We start from the raw sequence: 19,873 nt of genomic DNA on the forward strand, positions 1-19,873 counted from the left end.
TGGGAACATAATTTGGAGAAACTCCAATTCATTATCGGAGACAAATTGAACATTCTAATTGATTGGCTGAGTAGGGAGCCTAGTGGCAAAGTTTTCAACGGCGCCAACGTAAAATATTAATAATAGGCAGCAGCCTACTGCATGTGTGTGTTAATGTTGCCCATTGCACATGTGTGTTGGAGTGTCAGTTGTATGACAAATAAAGCCTTCTTCTTCTTCTTAGGCTATGCCTGAGGAAGAGGAGATCAATGTCCTCTAGCGTACAAGAGTGGAAACTACAGAGCCAAATAATGATATGAAATAATAGAGTTGCTGGGGAGGAGATAGCAGTGGCTGTCAGTACTGAAATTCATGGTTAGGCCTATAGAATATGGTCTATTTTCTATGTCAGCAAGTGTATTGATATATTTTCTGTCAAACTTGTTGTCCCCCACCCATGATGCATGTTCCTTTGTGGCAATGATGTAATGGAAATGTGGAATTTCTTTTTGAATAAACTAACCTATGAGACGCCTAACATGTAAAACCAGGATTAAACCAGGATTAAACCAGGATTAAACAAGCCAGGAAGCTTTTACATAGAAGATAGTAGAAGTGTCCCTGAGTAGAATAAACTATACTTTTATCTGCAACCAGCAGCTCTATAGTTCGCTCTGTCGGTCGGTCCACAAAGGTTTTCCTGCATAACTCAAAAAGCCTTGTCCAAACCTTGACGTCCTTGACCAAAAATGCTCTAAATTTGCATGCTGCAACTAGAGACTAGGGCTGTCCCCGTTTCTGAATTTTGTGAGTCAAATCAGATTTGCCTGTCACAGTGTGAGAATGTCCTGAGCACAACTGTGTTAAGATGAAGATGCTGACCTCACCTCGACACCTCGAAGGATGAGAAGCAGATGTCTACCACCTATGATGTTCTAGCAACTTTTTCCTCTCCATCCACACTCAGTTACACATTCCTTACACCACTCGATGCCTAAACACCCAATGCAGCTTAGCCTGACCAGGACCCAAGGCCAAGAATATGTGTGTATCTGAGCCTTACAATACCCCATTAGGAATAGGGAAACTGAACCACTCACTGTGTATACAACAATGTCATAGAACAGAAACTAGGGGATGCTGCATCTACACTTTGGCACACTCCGGAAGCTGGGATCGACCCGGGGACCTTGCGATCCCCAGCTGGCCTCTCTACCTCCTGAGCTACATGTTGTCCCCATCTCGTGTGAAAGATGACCAAGTGGTCGGTCAGACAAGCCACTACCCGCATGCGCGCAGACATAAATAACCACCCTTGCCAGGCAACGACAATGCTACAGCAGATCTTTGTAAACACTGATCTGGACACTGCCACGGCTACTAATAAGAGGTGGATTGACATTCCACTTTAGCGTGGGGCCATCGTGGCTATCACCACGGCTGGAATGCAAACTGACCAATATAGACAATGGACCGGATCTATACCGTTGTATAACAATGATCAATTCTGTACACATTCTATTGGAATCACCTTGCAAGTTAAGCTTGATCTTGGCTATTATGTAACAGAACACCCACAGACACCCTACAGTTAGGGATGCACGATATATGGGCAATCATATCGGTATCGGCCAATGATTTTTTAATATATCGGAATCGGTCCTATGTGCAAAACACCGCCGATGTGAACAGCAGATAATTATTTCTGTCTAGCTGTTGTTGTGTGTGTTGTTTTTGAGGGGAAACAATGTGGTAAATCTATGATTTATCGGCTTTTCCGAATGTTTTGTAAATAGAGACAGTGGCCCTCATTTATCAAACTGCCGCACATTCTATCGCGCATTCCATCGCACAAATTATGGTACGACTGCGTCCACGTGTGATCTATCAAACAGTCGTATGCCACCAATCCCATCGTACGAATTATCGGGCGTTGATAAATGTGGCGTCTGGAATCTATCGTAATAAGAATATCACACCCCTATATATTCTGGGTTCAGAGGCCTCGCCCCTAGAGTTCACGACATGGACAAGCGGAATACGACCAAAAAGATAAACTTTTCTGAAATAGAGGTTTTAACCTCTCAAGTGCAGTCTAACCAACTGGTGCTATTTGTTAGCCTCAAAAGTGTCATCAAAGGAAGCCGGAAAAATGCAGTATGGAGAGAAATCACTGCTTGAATCACCGTTGAACGAGATTAACGAAACCCTGAAATCTCAGAAATAAAATGGCCTATTTGAATGTCGTGCATTGTCTGACTTTCTTGAATGGAATAGCTTGCAGCCAAACATGAGTAATAGCCTACATTTAAAAGCGACTGATGAGGTCCTGTCTCCTTGGGATAGCCCCCAGCTGGGGCTGCGCTGGGCACGGCTCTCTGGGCATGGGCTTGTCTGGCTGCACGGGGACGTGAAGAGGAACTCCGTTGTCCTGCGCAGTATTGTGCAGAACCGCACAGGCCAGAATGATGCTGCAGACCGTCACCAGTAGTCTAGCCTAACAAGTAGGCTATCTCAATGTAAGTGAACTTGATTTTAGGCCCACAGCAACAAAAGGCGTTGATGGCAAACACTTTGGAAATACCTATTTATGTAACGATATATGCCATATTGTCGAGGCCTTTAGAATATGTCATATTTTGCCATAGTCTGCATTTTTGGACTGCTGACTACGCAGAGTCTTAGATGCCAGTCAGATTATAATTTCAGTATTCTCCGATTTGCGTGATCGAGTCCGGTAGGTTAGGTTTAGAGGCTAGCTACTCTCTCCTCGGACAGTTGTAGGCTATAGTCTAAAGCTGTGTTCACACCGGGCGCAAATTTTTCCGGCCGCGCGGTGAGTTTACATAGAAAGGGATGTGTGACGAGGCCTTAACAAAATAATTTGCCATAGGGTGGGCTACTTATTTTAAAGTGATGAACAGGCCTATGTGGCTGCGCTTAGAAGCCAGCCAGGATCAGTCTGAAACTCGCTACACGGTCTGAGACTTGACGTGAGATTTGATCGCAGTGTCCGCTCACGTCCAAATTGATAAATGTCGAACTTGCCGTGGAAATGATTGTGCGCCCAGTTTTCTGTCGTACGATCGCTTAGTAAATGACGACCAGTGTTTCCATGTGTTTTTCAGTATGTTTAACATTTGACTATCATAGAAACTTGTTTTTATACAGAACATATCGACAGCGGTAAATATCGGTTATCGGTCATGACAGCAATGTTAATATCTGTTATCGGTATCGGCCAAAATGTTCATATTGGTGCATCCCTACCTACAGTATCCATCCATCTATTTTTACCTGCCAGTTGGGGGGGATCTGGGCTCCAAATCCAAAAGCAGGGAACATCTTATGGCTGCGGAGAACAGAAAAAGGTATCGTTGTCAATGTACAGTATGAGGGGTACATATACCCTCGATACACACACACACACACACACACACACACACAGTCAGACAAGCCTGATTACAGAAACCCAGATTCCCAGCTTATCATTCACAACACAGCCCTTTGCCATATGATAGCTTTTGCAATGCCAAACTACACAGCAGTACGGGAAGAGAAATGGTGAGACCAGCCTATTGTCACATCCAACACTGAAAGTAAGATTCCCAACACAAACGTAATTTTAACACACCTGAAATTCAATCCCAAGGTTGTGAGTGAGCATAGATTCATACTGTATTCATCTATTTCAGTGATACAGGTCATAATGTGGAAACAGTGAGTGTGTTTAAGTTTAACCTGTCATAGTCCTGGATGACTTGTCCCACAGCCCAGATGGCAGTCAGGTACTCGTTGTGGCCATAGGGGTTGATATAGTGCAGAGACTGAGGGGTCCTGGGATCGCCATTGGACCCTGTGAAGTCGATGCCCATCTACAGAGGGACACAGTGAGACAATGGTTGGATTTCACAAGTTTCTCCTTGATTAATTGCGTACAGATCTTGCTCATTTAAAAATTTTGAGTGTGCTCAGCGGCATTTGATCCCATTTTCTTTTTTTCAAAGTGAGTGATGTACCAACCACTAGGAGGGATCGTTGAGCAGCATCATTGATGCTATTATGCCGATGACATTTTATCTTTTGTTTCTGACCCCCGAAGATCAGTGCCTTGTTTACTTGGGAAGGAGTGACAGTGTTCTACTCCCTCTAGAGGTTCTAAGTGGTGGCGCAGCTGGTTCCGAGCTATGCCATGGCACAGGCAAAATTTTAAAGCTGCAATAACTGATTTTTTTTCACATTTTGTCAAAACTAATTAAAACCACCTGATATCCAATTGTTTCATTGAGCCTTGGCCCTAATAGCCCTACCTAATAGCCTAATAGCTTCCAACTTCAATGACTCACCCCTACCAGTCGCCACATCTTGTTATTCTAGCATTTCTGCCAGTGTTGTCAAATTACGGCCCGTAACTTTGCTCTTTATGCCTTAAACGTACATATTATACGTTTAGGCCTTTCATTTGTAAACAAGTCTCTTACTGCCATCTAGCGGTAGGAAATTGTCACTTTAAATGAGCGACATCTGTACTACATCCTCAACACCTCAGGGCATTGGAGGACTCCTCCTATGTGCTTTTTGAGGAGGCTACGATGGAAGGGGGAGGTCACACTGAGAGACAAGAGACAACTTTTAAGATTTAATGGTGAATGCTAGGCTATAGGGACTTTCCATCAGAGTAGTTATCTAGGAAGGGGACTGTGCAAAGGCTACACTATGACAGTGACTCACAGTGAATTTCAGCTGACAGCCCCCCATGATGTAATCCAGGAATGAGTACTCCTTCACCACCTGAACAATGGGAGATCATATAAGTATATTCAGAGGTGTCTCATTTCAATGTCATTGTAAGTAACACAACTTTATGGTGAATGGCCCACACACACATGCTACAGTATCTTCAACCAATAATTCAGCATAACAGAGTTTCAAACCACCTCTCACTGCATAGGAAGACACCCACTGCCCCATAAGTCAAATAGTCGATTTCAATGGAATTTTTGGTCACTATAGGGCAACTGGTCCAAACAAACTTCCCGTTTTGAAAATGAACATTCCATGAAATGGTAGATAGAAATGCATGCTACAGCTACCATACTAAGACCCCTGGATGATGTTTCAGAAAAACAGCACCTGGCATAGCTTCACACACACAACACCAGACCTGGCATAGATTAACACACACACACACACACACACACACACACACACACAAACAACACCAGAGCTAGCATAGCTTCACATTAACACACACACACACACACACACACACACACACACACACAAACAATACCAGAACTGGCATAGCTTCACACACACATAACACCAGAACTGACATAGCTACACACACACACACACACACACACACAATCCAGAACTGGAATAGCTTCACGCACACACAATACCAGAACTGGCATAGCTACACACACACAAAACACTAGAAAAACAGCACCTGGCATAGCTTCACACACACGACACCAGAGTTCTTGTAGTTTCTCTTCTTCTGCTGCTTCTTAGGATTGATACATTCAAACTCAGCCTGGGGAAGAGAGAAGCAACATTTGAGATTGTTAAAGCAGATCAGCATCAAGGCGGGAGTATCAACTACATCAAAGAATCACAGACAGCTAAATAAACATGCACACATTTTATATTGTGCCTTAAAGCTGCAGTATGTAACTTCTGCACAATGTGCCTACTACAAGCTAGCAATGAGGGAAAATTCCATGTCAAGTAACATTCAGCCTGCTACTATCCTCACCATTTTTGTTCTCAATCCCACACCAAAGTATAATAATTATTACTAATGCAGTGCCCGTCGGGGGCCAGTGCCTGTCTGCGCATGCTCGTGCCTGTATAACTCAAGGCTACTTGGAACAACTCTTCTTTAATAGTCTTTAGAACAATAAACTCAAAACATATCTTTTTCCCAAGTCAATTCACTCAGTACCACATTTTGTTTGTATATCAAACATATTCCGACATTAGGACTTCAGTTCCCAGTATGCTTTGCGAGTTACGCACAACTCCTACTTCCGAGGTCCACCGCACATGCACAATAGTGTGTTTCTTGGCCCAGTTGATCTCTTATTGCCATAACACACATGGGGAAAGAAACAACTGTGAATCTCCAGCTCTTGGTAGCTTCTAAAGAAAAATGGACCCAATGATTTTAAACTTGATAATTCAAAGAGTCGTTTTTGACTGAGTGATACCCAGAAAGATTTCCTGGAGTCCGGACAGACTGATATGTTATGACTACAATTACCACAGTAAATATTAAAACAGACTTTTCTGTGGCCTGTGTATCTTTGGCCACTACGCCAAAATCACCTCAAGGCCCAGAGCTGTTCCTGGGGCTTGCGTTAGACAGCTAGTTAGCTTTGTTATCTTAGCATAAGCACAATTTGCTATTTGCATACTTACATTCACATTCTGAACCTATTTATGAAAATAAACATTCATACCAAGTATATAATATCTATTTCATGTCCATTACCCTGATTTTCTTGGGTAACGCACATACAAATACACATATAAACACTCTTTAATCAGTGTTATCTAGCTTAGCAACCTAGTTAGCGTTAGCTAAAGCAGATTTCCCGAGAACCACTTTGGGTCCTACTGCCCATGTTCAGAACGTGCTGAAATGGGCAGATTTTTCCAGTTTGCTCGAGAACTACTGATCCAAACAACTTAAAACACAATAAATGCACATCCTTGGATCCTGAGGAAGAGTGTTGAGGTTATGTCATCATTTTTTAGGCATTGCCACCCTGGTGGGGTGTAGTCCAGTGTTTAACAGAGACCTCCAGAAAAGAGTATGTTTTGTTCTAAAAGTTAAAATACATAATGAAAGAGCCAAACAGCAGTCTACACAGACATGGTTTTCACAAAGAAGCTCAATCACTTATTCCTCTCAATTTATCATAGCAACATAGGATATTAAAAGGTTTAAAATCGTATGAAAACTGACATATTGTAGCTTTGAAGGGTACAAGATATAATTGTGTGTTTTAGAAATATAAAGGCATGCACGCACACACACAAAGAAATATCCATTTATTTTCCTCTATCTCACCGGGGAGTAATGTGTAGCCTCTTGCAGACGCGCCATATTGGTCTCAAAGCTTCCGATGAGATCGTGAGTCCCGTGGTAATTGTAGTCATAACATATCACCTGAACACAAACAAAAGGTTAGCATGATACAGGAAAATAAATATTGATAATAAATATTGGGAAAAGAATGCAACAAATTGATCAAACATCAAGTAAGCAGCAAACCCAGGAAGGTGAGAAGGAATGCAGGATGGAGATGACAAACACACCCAAACCCAGGGATGTATCATATGAAATTCATAAAACATCAAACTAACCATTCTGCTAAACACACACACACCCAACACTGCTACAGTCTGCACACAGCAAAGGATGATGGCAGATACGCACCATCATCTCACCAACTACATTTGACAGAGAGAACATGGATGTCTAACAGCAATATCTGATGTTCTTCAATGACAAAGCACCATGTTGGATGCATGTACATGTCACACAGCATTAGATTCAGCAGTACCATAAACACATGAAGTTTGTGTATTTGCGTATGTGAGGGTGTGTGTGTGCATGTGTATTTGCGTGTGTGAGGGTGTGTGTGTGCATGTGTATTTGCGTGTGTGAGGGTGTGTGTGTGCATGTGTATTTGCGTGTGTGAGGGTGTGTGTGTGCATGTGTATTTGCGTGTGTGAGGGTGTGTGTGTGCATGTGTGAGGGTGTGTGTGTGCATGTGTTTCATTCTCATCTATTCCCTTCTAACACTCAGCCTTACATGTCGCTCATATCATTTCCTGCCCTAGGTGTGGCAGTGGCAAAGCTTTTCATTTTCTGTTTTTACGTGTAGTTGCACACCAACCAGCAGGAGGCATTGTTGAGTGCACCTGCCAAACTGCTGTAACACTGTCTCCATCTGCAGAGCTATCCAGGTGACGTTTATGAGGGTACTTATATTTTCAAAATATCTAAACAAAGGTAAGTTGTTAAATGGTGTCTCACAAACTAAAATGCTTACACCTTACGGCATAGCTTGAGTTTATACCAAACAAGGCGTGAGATGTCTCCACTCTTCAGAGAAATTAAATCAAATCTTGTGCAATTATATTTAACCATATCACAAAGATTGATTTAAGACAACACCTTATTGTCTTGATGTGATGAGTTTGAACTTGTGATGGATCATTACATTTTCAACAGATTTTATGCATTGTTGATTGTCATCAAAGTTAGAAAATCAATCTGGAAAGTTAATCTACAAACCAATATGAATCTGCAAAGGTGAATGCCCCTTAACAAGCTACCATAAAAATATTTCTTGACTGTAATTCTGATGACAGAAAATGTATGCATGCTGCCTGTAGGACTAACACTACTATTAAATTATGTAAATATCAGAATGGCAGGTAGCCCAGTGGTTAGACCATCCGGCCAGCGAGCGAATGGTAGCTGGTGGGAACTGTAGTCTATCACAATTAACACATAGCATGACATATGTGAGACTGAACGGTCCATTCCAAGTTCACACTTTCCCTCCCTGTCTCTCTGCTCATGGCTCAACACATCTCTCACATCTTGTGTGGCATAAACTCGGGATGTATTAAATGTAACAAACTGTGGTGTGGACACATCAAATCTATCTTACAGTAAATTCAAGTGTTTAGGATATTAAACACAATGTTTCTTTGGGAATAGTTATAGACCACCAAGCTAATGTGATGTTGTTTTCAACCAGTCTTTGTCTATAGACTGTGGTTCAATATAATTTTGAAACTGATTTTGCTCATGAGCAGAGACATTTCCTGCAGTCTACATGTAATTATTAGTTAGGCTAACAGTCTTGCATTCACGGCACCGATGAGCCCGCATGAAGAATTGGGTGAAATGCCTAGTGTTCTACTGCCCCTTGAGGCTGCAAGTGGTGGTGCAACTGACACCGTCAAATGCGAAAAATGACATGAGCGACATGTGTATGTAGGTAAGTGACTTGGACTAAGATGGGTAACTCACTTGTCCTGCAGTGTGGGACTCGGCTCCCCAAACAAGTGAGCTTTGGTGCATTAAAAGATGAAATTCACCAACATCAATCCTATGCCCACAATTGCTGGAACTTGATTTGTTCTAGCATTACGACTAGACTATAGAGTATACACCGTGTGCACACTACAGTTAAGGCCATAATACAAGTAAAATGATAACAAATGCATCTGTTATCCAATCTTTTTACTATCAAACAATCATGCTTAAAGTAAATAAGAAAAGGATTTATACTAAAAACATGCAAGTCAAGGTACAAGATTGTATTAAAGGAATGATTCACCCGTATTAATCTCATACAGCTATGGGGGTATACTCACATGTATGTTAGTAAAATACAACAACTACTACATCACTTTATTTGCTTGGTACTGTAGCCTTGTTCATAAAACAGGATGTTCCCTCCCCCTTCCTGACGATGGCACATCCATAAGTGAAGCTTCCTCCCACTTGTTTCCAACATTTTCCACAAAGCCTTTCACTGAAACCCAGAGGAAGAAGCCTTTCACTGCTCCACTCTCTCATCCCCTCATCTCCCTTTTAAATAATATGTTTCCTTGCTAGGAGAAGGTATGGAGGGGCAAAGCTTACTGTAACAACGCAAGGAAACATTCCAAACAATTGCATAGACCAGGCCAGGTCCAGCCTGGCTTATGTGCGTGGCTGGCTTGTTTCTGTTCAAGACTGGTTGGACGGAAGCTAGTCATGCCACTGAAATAGCTGTGAATTGAAATTACATGAAATAATGTCTGATAAATTAAGATAGGTCTTGTCGCCTGGACACATCAGTTCCAATGCTTCCAATGCTAATCCGGCACAATAACAGCAGGATAGCCAGTTAGCTCATGAGCTCACAACAACTACCAGCAGCTTCCATAACATTAATGGTAGCGGTCAGTGGCTAAAGCAGTTACACTGATGATTCCTGTAACGTTAGCTATTTTGCTGCAATTGGTCCAACTTCTGTTTCTGGACAAATGTCATTACCTGCTGTATGCACGTCCCTTTAGGTGGTGAAGTAAGTAGACCAATGCTCTAACCACTACTCTACTTGTGGAATTTAGGTAAGGGATAAAAAGGTTGGAGTAAAAGGATAAATGTGTGGAGGTTTGGGGTATAGTCCCATAAAGTCATCCCCACCAGGTCTTGAACCCTGGTCTCCCGGGTGGGAGTCCAATGCTCTCACCACTACTCTACTTGTGCAGTGGAGATCGGCGGGTTGGTTTTGGTGTCCTTCTTCCAGTCCCTAGTGTGGGTTGGGGTTAGAATAATTAGAATAATAATTGGGGTTGGGACAGGACCTGACCTATAAGGCAAGGGGTAAAGGCTGGAGTGAAAGGATGAACATGTGGAGGTTTAGGGTATAGTCCCATAAACTACACCCCCACCGGGTCTTGAACCCCGGTCTCTTTCTCTCTCTGACCACTACTCTACTTGTGCAGTGGAGATCGGTGGGTTGATTTTGGTGTCCTTCTTGATTTTGGTGTGCTGGGACTACTGCCTCTTGTGATGCCAACAGAGAGATGCAAGCCAACATTGTCAGGAGTAACGGAGTAAGGGAGGGGGGAGTAAGGGAGGGAGTAAGGGAGGGAGGGAGGGAGGGAGGGAGTGACAACCCGACAAACGCTATACTAGCTGCGCGGCTGGCCAACAACACACAAAAAAAGCTTCAGACATCCTCTCCATAATGACACCTGCAGGTCAATTCATGGTATGGCGACTGTATAGACTGTATAGAGTGGTTCATTAAGTCAAGTCCTCAAGGCATTAGTGGTGCAAAATACAAAAGAGTGCAGCGTCATCTTAAAACAATCTCTTGTTCAATAAAGGTTATGTGACAAAAATGTGTTGATGACTTGGGGGATCCTGAGGTTTGTCTACAAGACTTTAGGGTTCAACAGCTTTAATGCTTGATGATTCACAGCTTTCATGCGCAGGAATTGTTGACAAAATAACTTACTTGGGTACTGGGTTACTTGGGTGTATCTGAGCGCTCACCTTTATGGCTTTGTCCATGTCTCCTCCACACAGGGACTGCAGGGGGATTCTGAAAGGTCTCCAAGTCGGGTTCAGATTGTTCTTCACCACCTACGAGAGGACCACTGAATCAATCATGATGACGACCATGCTTCAGAACTCATATCATTAAGGACTTTTAGCAGTGACGGTTTGGGGGATGGCTACAGCGTTCGAGAATTACTTTTGAGCGTCCCCAATTCTGTTAGAATTCTGTGCCATTGCAGCCCGACTATCTACTACGGGGGAACAGCTGACTTGGCGTATTCCCTAAAACATCTAAGCATTTCCATGTAAATATCTTGTTCTATTGTATTTTAGACATTAACTCTGTTCAGACTATGTTCTACTAGTAATAGCCTAATGATTCTAAGTGTATTTGTTAGATATACCCGCAAGTTATATCGATTTTCTTGTTTGTCTACAGACATGTCATCTTCGTCGTCTAACGTTGCCACTCCAGCTAACGTTGCTTAGTGATAATGGATTTCCACTGTAGCCGTCCCCAAACCGTTGCTGCTTAAAGTCCCTATTATCTAAACACGTGAGCCTTTGTTTGGTGAGAGATCAAGTGTTAAGTTGCAAGTCAAGTTTTATTCCAATCCAAACGTAGAGCAGAACCAGTCAGTGTGACAATCAGAATCAGGATCAGTTTCATTGCCAGATAGTTTTTACACATACTAGGAATTTGTTCTGGTCAGTTGGTGCCTAACACTGATGGAGACAACATTGGACAGGGTGCAAAATTTAAAAAAATGTGTGCAATATGTGTATACAGTGTGTGTACAGTGTGTTAATGTGTGTGCAATGTTTTCATATATACAATGTGTGTGCCGTTGTGATGCGTGTGTGCAGTGAGAGCCTATGTACTGTACAGTCAGCGGTCATACAGCACCTCTGTTCTGTGGGCCAGCTGCGCTCCACTGGCTGTCAGCTTGTAGAACTCCAGGAAGGGGTCAGACTTCCCAAAGAAATCCTGAAAATCATTCAGCTGTTAACTACAATCAGGTTTTTTTTCTGAAGTTTAAATAAACAGAACATGTCTCCTCAATTCATTTTGCATTTATTTTAATACCTTAGCACTGAGAATTGTACAATCATACCTTTTTGTCCAATTTCCTGGCTGCCACCTCAAAGTTCACCACCCTGTTGTCTTTGATTTCCTCAGCGACAATCTACAATGACAACAATGCACATTTACACTTTTCATGCACCTACACTTTACACACATCATACTTTCACTTTTTATTGTCGACTAACTGTAACAGTGTCTATACAAGTCTCTCTAAAAAATCGATCAGACAGCTGCAGCTGATTCAGAACGCTGCTGCTCGAGTCCTCACTAAGACCAAGAAAGTGGATCACATCACTCCAGTTCTGAGGTCCTTACACTGGCTTCCTGTCTGTCAAATAATTTACTTAAAAATACTGCTGTTGGTTTATAAAGCACTGAATGGTTTAGGGCCAAAATATATTTCTGATCTGCTGCTATGTTATGAACCATCCAGACCTCTCAGGTCGCCTGGCACAGGTCTGCTTTCTGTCCCCAGAGTTAAAACAAAACATTGAGAAGCAGCATTCAGTTTTTATGCTCCACCTATCTGGAACAAACTTCCAGAAAACTGCAGGTCTGCTGCAACTCTCAGTTCTTTTAAATCAAGACTGAAGACTTTTCTTTTTGCTGCTGCTTTTTATTAAATCAAATGTATTTTATTAATACAGTGCAGTGTATCTTTTATTCCTGTGTTTTATTTTTCCTGCATTTTGTTTTAAATGTCCTTTTTTGCATTTCGTTTTATATGACCTTTTATGTGTTGCACTTTGTCTTGATGCTTTTAATGTCTCATGTGAAGCACTTTGAATTGCCTTGTTGCTGAAATGCTATACAAATAAACTTGCCTTGCCTCGCCTTGTACCGTATAGTGCTGTTCTATTGTATCGCACTGTTCTTTTATTGTTATTATCATCATCTAGTAGTATTGTTCTGTTGCTGCTGCAAGGCTGAGAAGACAGAACCCAAACATTTACTACCTTATACCTGTGATGAAAATGGCTATTTTCAGAGAAATGTCGTGGTTTAACCTGATCCTGTGGAATGCCCCCGAACCATAAGAACTTTGCTCGAGCTCAGATGATTTGATTTGTGTTAGACAGCCATACACACAGGTCAGCTGAACATTAAACTATGTGCCATCGTCTTTTATATGTTATAACCTTCTGTAATAAAACAGCTTTTGATTATCGCTCAAATTCCGTGTTGGAGAGATTCATTTGGAATACACCTGTAAAAGGGACACTGGACTGTGTGGTATTGTGAGAGATTGGGGGTCGTCTTTTATTGAAATCAAAACACAACGCAGAGCTGAATAAGGACAATAATAAAAGACAACGAAAGTCAACACCTGTATAACGGAAGTAACAATAAAGAAATCTTGAATCTTGAACAAAGAAGAGGTATGAAAAAAGGCTATGTGAAAACCACAGAAGTGTCTGTTTGGTCACCAGCGTGGTAATACGATCAGATCTGATGAATTGCAATACAATACAGTGTATTTAGTTGATGTATTTAGTGTGGAGTTCCAACAAACTGTGTGAATTTGCCAACAAACTGTTTATGATAGCCAGACACCTCATTGTCACTTAATCAATAACTTTATTTCCATGTCATGGTATATCAGTCAGTCATGCCGTCACATTGGTGTGTCAAGCAGTTGCAGCGCAGAGCAGATGGACTATATCAGTGGTTCCTTAACTTTTTCCAGTAATATACCCCCTTTGAAATATTTTTTCAGCCAAGTACCCCCTCACCAGCGTAAATCCTTTTTGTTAAAAAAAAAAAAGCCTATAAAGAGGTACAATACAAAGCCATCAGTGTCTGATTTAAACAACAACTTGTAACTGAAACACACTTTAATGCTACATTTCATATGTATTTGTTTTACAAAGGTAGTTTTAAATGTATATATGCTTTTTGTCCATCATTGTCTCAGCCAATACAGCAGCAGGTGGAAGTCGGCCTAATAGGTCTTCAGCTGTGGTGAATGGCTTTTTGGCTTCAGCTACGAGCAAAGACAACCCATGAAGCCTCAAGTGCTTTAGCTGATGTTGTGGAGATTATTGAATAGAAAATGTGGTTTATCAAACATATTTAAATGTATATTTAAATGTTTTATTGAATCTATTATAGTATATACTATTTAAATGAACTTTTTTTTTTTTTTTTTAAGTCTCCCATATCCCCTGCAGTACTCCAACGTACCTCTAGGGGTACACGTACCCCCATTTGAGAACCACTGGACTATATGAAAGTCAGCAGTGAGCAAAGCAGAAAACAAAATATTTCTTGTATTGCGCATGGCACATATTCTTTTGTATTTGCAAATGCTTTTACTTAATATTGTTGGCAAATGGCCATAGATAAGCGGGATAATCAACCTGTAAGTATGCGTTATACGGTTTAAGTACTCCGCTACACATCGGGTGGTTCTTCGTCTCCATGTCGTGCCTTAAAAGCATATAACGCACACCTACTAGTTGATTATCCCTTACATAATAAACAGGGAAAGTCGATGAGTCAAATCATCAGTCGGAGACCCTCAAGTCGACTGAGATTTTTGAAGTCGAGCAGTCGTTTTTCTGCTCCACTGTCAAGATGCGCTGGTGGGCTAAGACAACTCACCTGCCTTGTGATTTATAAAGGACAAGCTAATCATTCATTTTAGATCTAGGCTGTTACTGTAGCTATTTGTTGTGCAGTAAAAGGAGACCTAAGACTGATATAGTGGAGGGAAGAAATCATGGAATCCTTTACCCCTCCGCTGTGCCTACTGTATAGCCTACTGTATAGCCTATTGTGCGCCAGCAATCACATGCATTTCCAAAACGGAATATCACAACATTAAACTGCTTTCCTAGATCAACCTTCTTGTAAGATATCCACTGGAAAAAAGATTACCATATGTAATTTTACAATGAAATAAAACATACTTTTAACCACCCAATTGATTAAGTTGTGTTGAACGTCTTTTCTCTTTAGTCTTACATGCCACATGAGGGTGCTGAGACTCCTTATGACAATGTTGCACAGCAGTTTACAACAGTTGCTACAATCGATTGACACAGCTACAGTCAAATCAATGTTTAATTCCCACGCATAGTTTCTATTGTTTGTTTTCAGATTGCATTTGATGTTTCATGAAATGTAACAGCAGAAGATTTTTGCCTGACTACCGCACCAGAGAAGTCAAACTTAGGACAGATGTATAGTGTGCAGCTCAACCCTTGTTAACCAAAGTTTAATGAAATAACATAACAATAGAATGTCATTAACAGTTCTGACTGTAGCATTCATACCGGGTGACAATGAGAAAACTACAAGACAGTCAAAAACGATGCAGTTCTCCACGTGTAGCCTATGTGATGCGCCTTTGCTAAATGTTTCAAAGATTGCTTGTGTTTCCTGCCTCACTTGCAAAAGACTGCTTGCAGTTGCACTTAGCATCGAGCAACCAAACGTTTGAGTGTTTCCATTCACTCCACTCAGAGCGGCTGGGTCTTCGCGTGTATGTGAGCGGGTGTTGTGCAATACGAACCTGCTGTTGCATAACACTGAATTGGACAGGAGGAGATGAGAGTCTCTACTGATCTTTTATAGCGAAAATGCGTCCTAGTAGGGCTGGGTATCAATTCGAATTTCAAGAATCGATTCGATTCCGATTCACAAGGTGCAGAATAGATTATCACGATTCAATTCGATTCGATTCAATATCGATTCAGTTAGTGTTACTAAAACCTGTTTGTTTTGTTTTTAGCTGTAACCTTAATTACATGACTGCCAAGTTATGCAACACATCAATACTAGGGCTACTACTTGAATGAATTAATGAACTATTCGATTAATAATTATTTTTTTTTAACCCAGCCCTACTTACTAGATTAATATCTAAATCATATTGCTAGTTAGAAATGGGGTTGGAAATATAAAAGGTGCAACATAATGTTTATATAGCCTAAATAAATAGAAAATACATTTCCAATACTGCTAGTTTTGACTGGGCGTAGCCATTTTACTTCTTTGTGACACGTCAACGCACGTCAACGTATTTACGTAACCTATGATGTTGATGCTTCGCCCCAGCCCTACTTTTAGGAATGAACGTTTGATGCTGCAGCAGTTTGTAGCAGTGCAACAATGACTGTAATAAAATAAGCACTCACTGTAATAGTCCCTCTTCCTGCTTGTCGTTTGTTCTTCAGCAACAGTGGTCTAGTGAACTTACCGCTTGACACAACCTGACAACAGACACACAGAAGAAACAGTTGAATCAACAGACAGTTCAGTTCATCCCCGGATTGGCTGGACACTATGGACCTGAGCCAGCTCAGAGGGTGCTATGGCTCCCTGGACAGGACATGTACAATTGCCTTTAACAAACTCTTGCACACCTTAGACATATTTGGCTCCTAAAGAATACACTTGCTTTGCACTCCTGTACACTTGGATTGCTGTATATTTTTATACATTTGCTGGGCCCACTTCATGCGGTTTCACAATCAGAACGACTCACTGTTGAAAATAGAGGCCCTTGAACATGTTAGACCTCTAGTGAGAAGAGGTGATCGGATCCGGAAGCTAAATCAACGAGAATCTTTTTGGATCCATCACTTAGATGCGCTGAACTATCCAGGTCTAAATGAGGACATATAGTTTAAATGTTTCTCATGACTTATGTCTTTATGATCTTCTGTATTATAGTTCAATGTATTGTCTTCCTCTGTCTTGTTTGTGCTTGTGTATTTATGTTGTTTTTTCTCTCTCTCCAGGTAGCCTAACTTCTGGGAATGAGAGCTCTTATCTGTACGCTATAGACTGCATATTTGTATAGGCCACATATCCTGATCATACTGACCCAGTGATTGGATAATTGTCCTGCAGTGATTGGCTATTAGGCATCTCTCTGCTGAAGGGTGTGGCTTGATTGTGTGATATTATGCATCTGTCCACTTAAGGGTGTGGCTTTGTCTATTTAGCCCAGACAGTTCAGTGGTGTGTATACCATTCTCTGACCTGAAGAAGACCAGTGCGGTCAAAACATGTTGGTTTTTAATATTTTTAAGCCCAAGATGATTGAATAAAGGCTTTTTTCTCCTACCTTCCTCGCCTTCTGGTTTTGAGTGCCTGGGGACCTGCTGTTTTTGCATTGAAGTTTCCCTCCCAAACCCCAAGAGCACCTGAAAGACTTATATTACCCTGTTCTCACCTGAGCGCCAAGTTGAATCTGCTCTACTGTAGTTCATTTGTATTCTTTGTTGTCTTTTCATGCTGTAACAGTGCAATTTCCCTACTACTACTACTACTACTACTACTACTACTACTACCACTACTACTGCTACTACTACTACTAATACTACAGTACTACCATTACTACTACTATTACAGTACTACCACCACTACTACTACTACTACTGCTAATGATACTACTACTACTACTACATTTGAAGTTTCCCTGACAAAACAAAAACAGATTAAAGAAAACTGGATTCAGGTTACAAACCCATCAGTGTTTATGTTGTGTGTTTCTGATTTGAGATGGCCTCACCTGACCCAAGGTGCACTCCAGTTCTCCAAGGAAATCATCATCGCTCAGGTCGACCGTTGCATTGTCAATGTCATAGACTGCAAACATTAGTTTCTGCACCATTTCAAAGTAGTAGTCAATCAAAAACTTCTTGGAAAACTTCGGATTGAGGCAGTTCAGTATTACCTCTGTGCGGCCAACCTGCACAGAGAAACATAAGTCAAATTCACTTATCAAAATACATGTGATCATAGGACTGAATATCCCTAATAATAGACCGGGTCATTGATGTATGACAAATGTGTAATTTTCATGACTTTCAGTGACTACAGATCAGATTTTCATGAACAATGGTCATTTCGGACACCTGTGATCCAGGTTCAGCTGTCGTTCTGGGTGGACTGTGTGAAAATCTGGACAAGTCAATACCGATGCTGTTCTGGTTTGATGGCGTGAAAGGGAACGCGCTGGACTACTAACCTCAAACCAGTGAGAGCCGCTGGAGTTCATGTAGAGCACACACAGTGGGTCAGACTTGGAAGTGATGTCCATGTCCAGCAGGTTCTCGCAGGACACAGTCAGCTCCACTTTCGTCATGCAGACAGCTGGCTGTGCTGCGGCTGCCATCTCCACCTACAAACACAAAACGCAAACAAGTGCACATTAAACATGTTGTCCCCAACCAATGATGCATCGATTTGGGAAAAAGTACTTAGCATTGTTTTTGTGTACAAAGCAATATTGGCAATGAGAAAAATGAACTGTGGTTAAGCATAACATAATGGTAGATCATCCTGAGGAGGTAGGCCAACTTTTCGGAACACCGTCTTCTCTTCGATTTTTCTGTTTATTTAAAAAGCCATATGTGGCAAGCTCCCTATCTGTCCTCACTCCTAAATACTAATGATTCAAATAACCAAACATGGTCGCAGTCACACATCAGACTGTTAATTCCGCGTGTGAATAGTGAATCAGGAAGGACTGCTTTCTCTTACTACGCTCCTGATAAATGGAACAGGCTCCAGGACTCACTAAAACTGGACCGGTTGATCTCCATAGTCATTTAGAGTTATTCTAGATGATACGTTATATAGGGATTGCTCTTGCTTCTCTTAATGTCTTATATGTACTGTAATTTTGTTATTGTCTTGCTTTTTTGTATTGTTTCAAAATGCAATGTAACAGGGCGTCCTTGTAAATGAGAGCTTGCCCTCAAATGCCTTCCCTAAATAAAGATTAAATAAATAAATAACCAGGCCAGGTCCAGCCTGGCTTATGTGTGTTGGCTGACTCGTTTCTGTGCGGGACTGGTGGGACGGTAATGTCTGATAAATAAAGATAGGTCTTGTCACCTGGACACATCAGTTCCAATGCTTCCAATGCTAATCCAGCACAATGAGAGCGGGATAGCCAGTTAGCTCATGAGCTCACAACAACTAGCAGCAGCTTCCATAACATTAATGGTAGCAGTCAGTGGCTAAAGCAGTTACACTGATGATTCCTGTAATGTTAGCTATTTTGCTGCAATGGGTTCAACTTTTGTTTCTGGATAAAGGTCATGACTTCCCTTTAGGTGGTGAATAAGTAGACCCAAGACACAGTGGGTTATTTGGACATCTACTAGGATCTTGATATTATATTGATATGAAGATATGAAAGTAAAGGATTTGCCCTTAGAAGTAAATTGTAATTAAAATGGTTCTTAGCTAAGTAACCTAAGTGTAGGCAGACTTGAAAGGCCAATTGTAATAATATAATGAATGATCAATTGTAAACATAGTAGTCAAGAGAATAGGTAATACTCAAGTCTTGATTGAAACTTTTCTTTAAAGCTTTATTAAACATACAGACGTACAGTACACATTAAAAGTAGCCATAAGTTTATTTTTTTATATTTTGCATGTGCTCTCAGGACATGTTGTGGTTGTGACCATCTTTGTAAAGAAGAGAGGCATGTAATGCACATGTATACAGTAGTGCAGAGTCAGTTGTCTATTGTATAGACAAGGTGTTCAATTGCTCAAGTGTTGTCAGGTGTTGGTCGAGTGTTCCGAGTGTACAGTGGTGCAGTCAGTTGTCTATTGTATAGACAAGGTGCAAGGTGTCACGCGTTCACTTGTTGGTCCAGGGGGTGGCATGTGTGCCATTGTTATAATGAGTGAGGGCCCATGTATAGTACAACCAGAGTACTATAAACGGACAGTCTTCTTCT

At 41.3% G+C, this 19,873-nt stretch overlaps 1 protein-coding gene across 1 annotated transcript in view; it reads right to left on the reverse strand.

Moving 5' to 3' along the window:
• Positions 1-19,873, reverse strand: part of LOC311325040 (copine-3-like) — a 45,630-nt gene that overhangs the window by 15,339 nt on the left and 10,418 nt on the right. Inside the window, exons 2-12 of the mRNA XM_084457685.1 lie at positions 18,142-18,294; positions 17,683-17,862; positions 16,301-16,375; positions 12,187-12,258; positions 11,979-12,059; positions 11,066-11,155; positions 7,061-7,159; positions 5,432-5,518; positions 4,711-4,770; positions 3,721-3,854; positions 3,277-3,331 (exon numbers count right to left, since the gene is read on the reverse strand). Of these exons, the coding sequence (XP_084313811.1) occupies positions 3,277-3,331; positions 3,721-3,854; positions 4,711-4,770; positions 5,432-5,518; positions 7,061-7,159; positions 11,066-11,155; positions 11,979-12,059; positions 12,187-12,258; positions 16,301-16,375; positions 17,683-17,862; positions 18,142-18,288 (1,080 nt within the window). The 5' untranslated portion in view covers positions 18,289-18,294. The remainder of the gene's footprint in view (positions 1-3,276; positions 3,332-3,720; positions 3,855-4,710; positions 4,771-5,431; positions 5,519-7,060; positions 7,160-11,065; positions 11,156-11,978; positions 12,060-12,186; positions 12,259-16,300; positions 16,376-17,682; positions 17,863-18,141; positions 18,295-19,873) is intronic.

This window comes from Borostomias antarcticus (assembly GCF_949987555.1).
Source record: "Borostomias antarcticus genome assembly, chromosome: 2".
Classification (NCBI taxonomy): Eukaryota; Metazoa; Chordata; class Actinopteri; order Stomiiformes; family Stomiidae; genus Borostomias; species Borostomias antarcticus.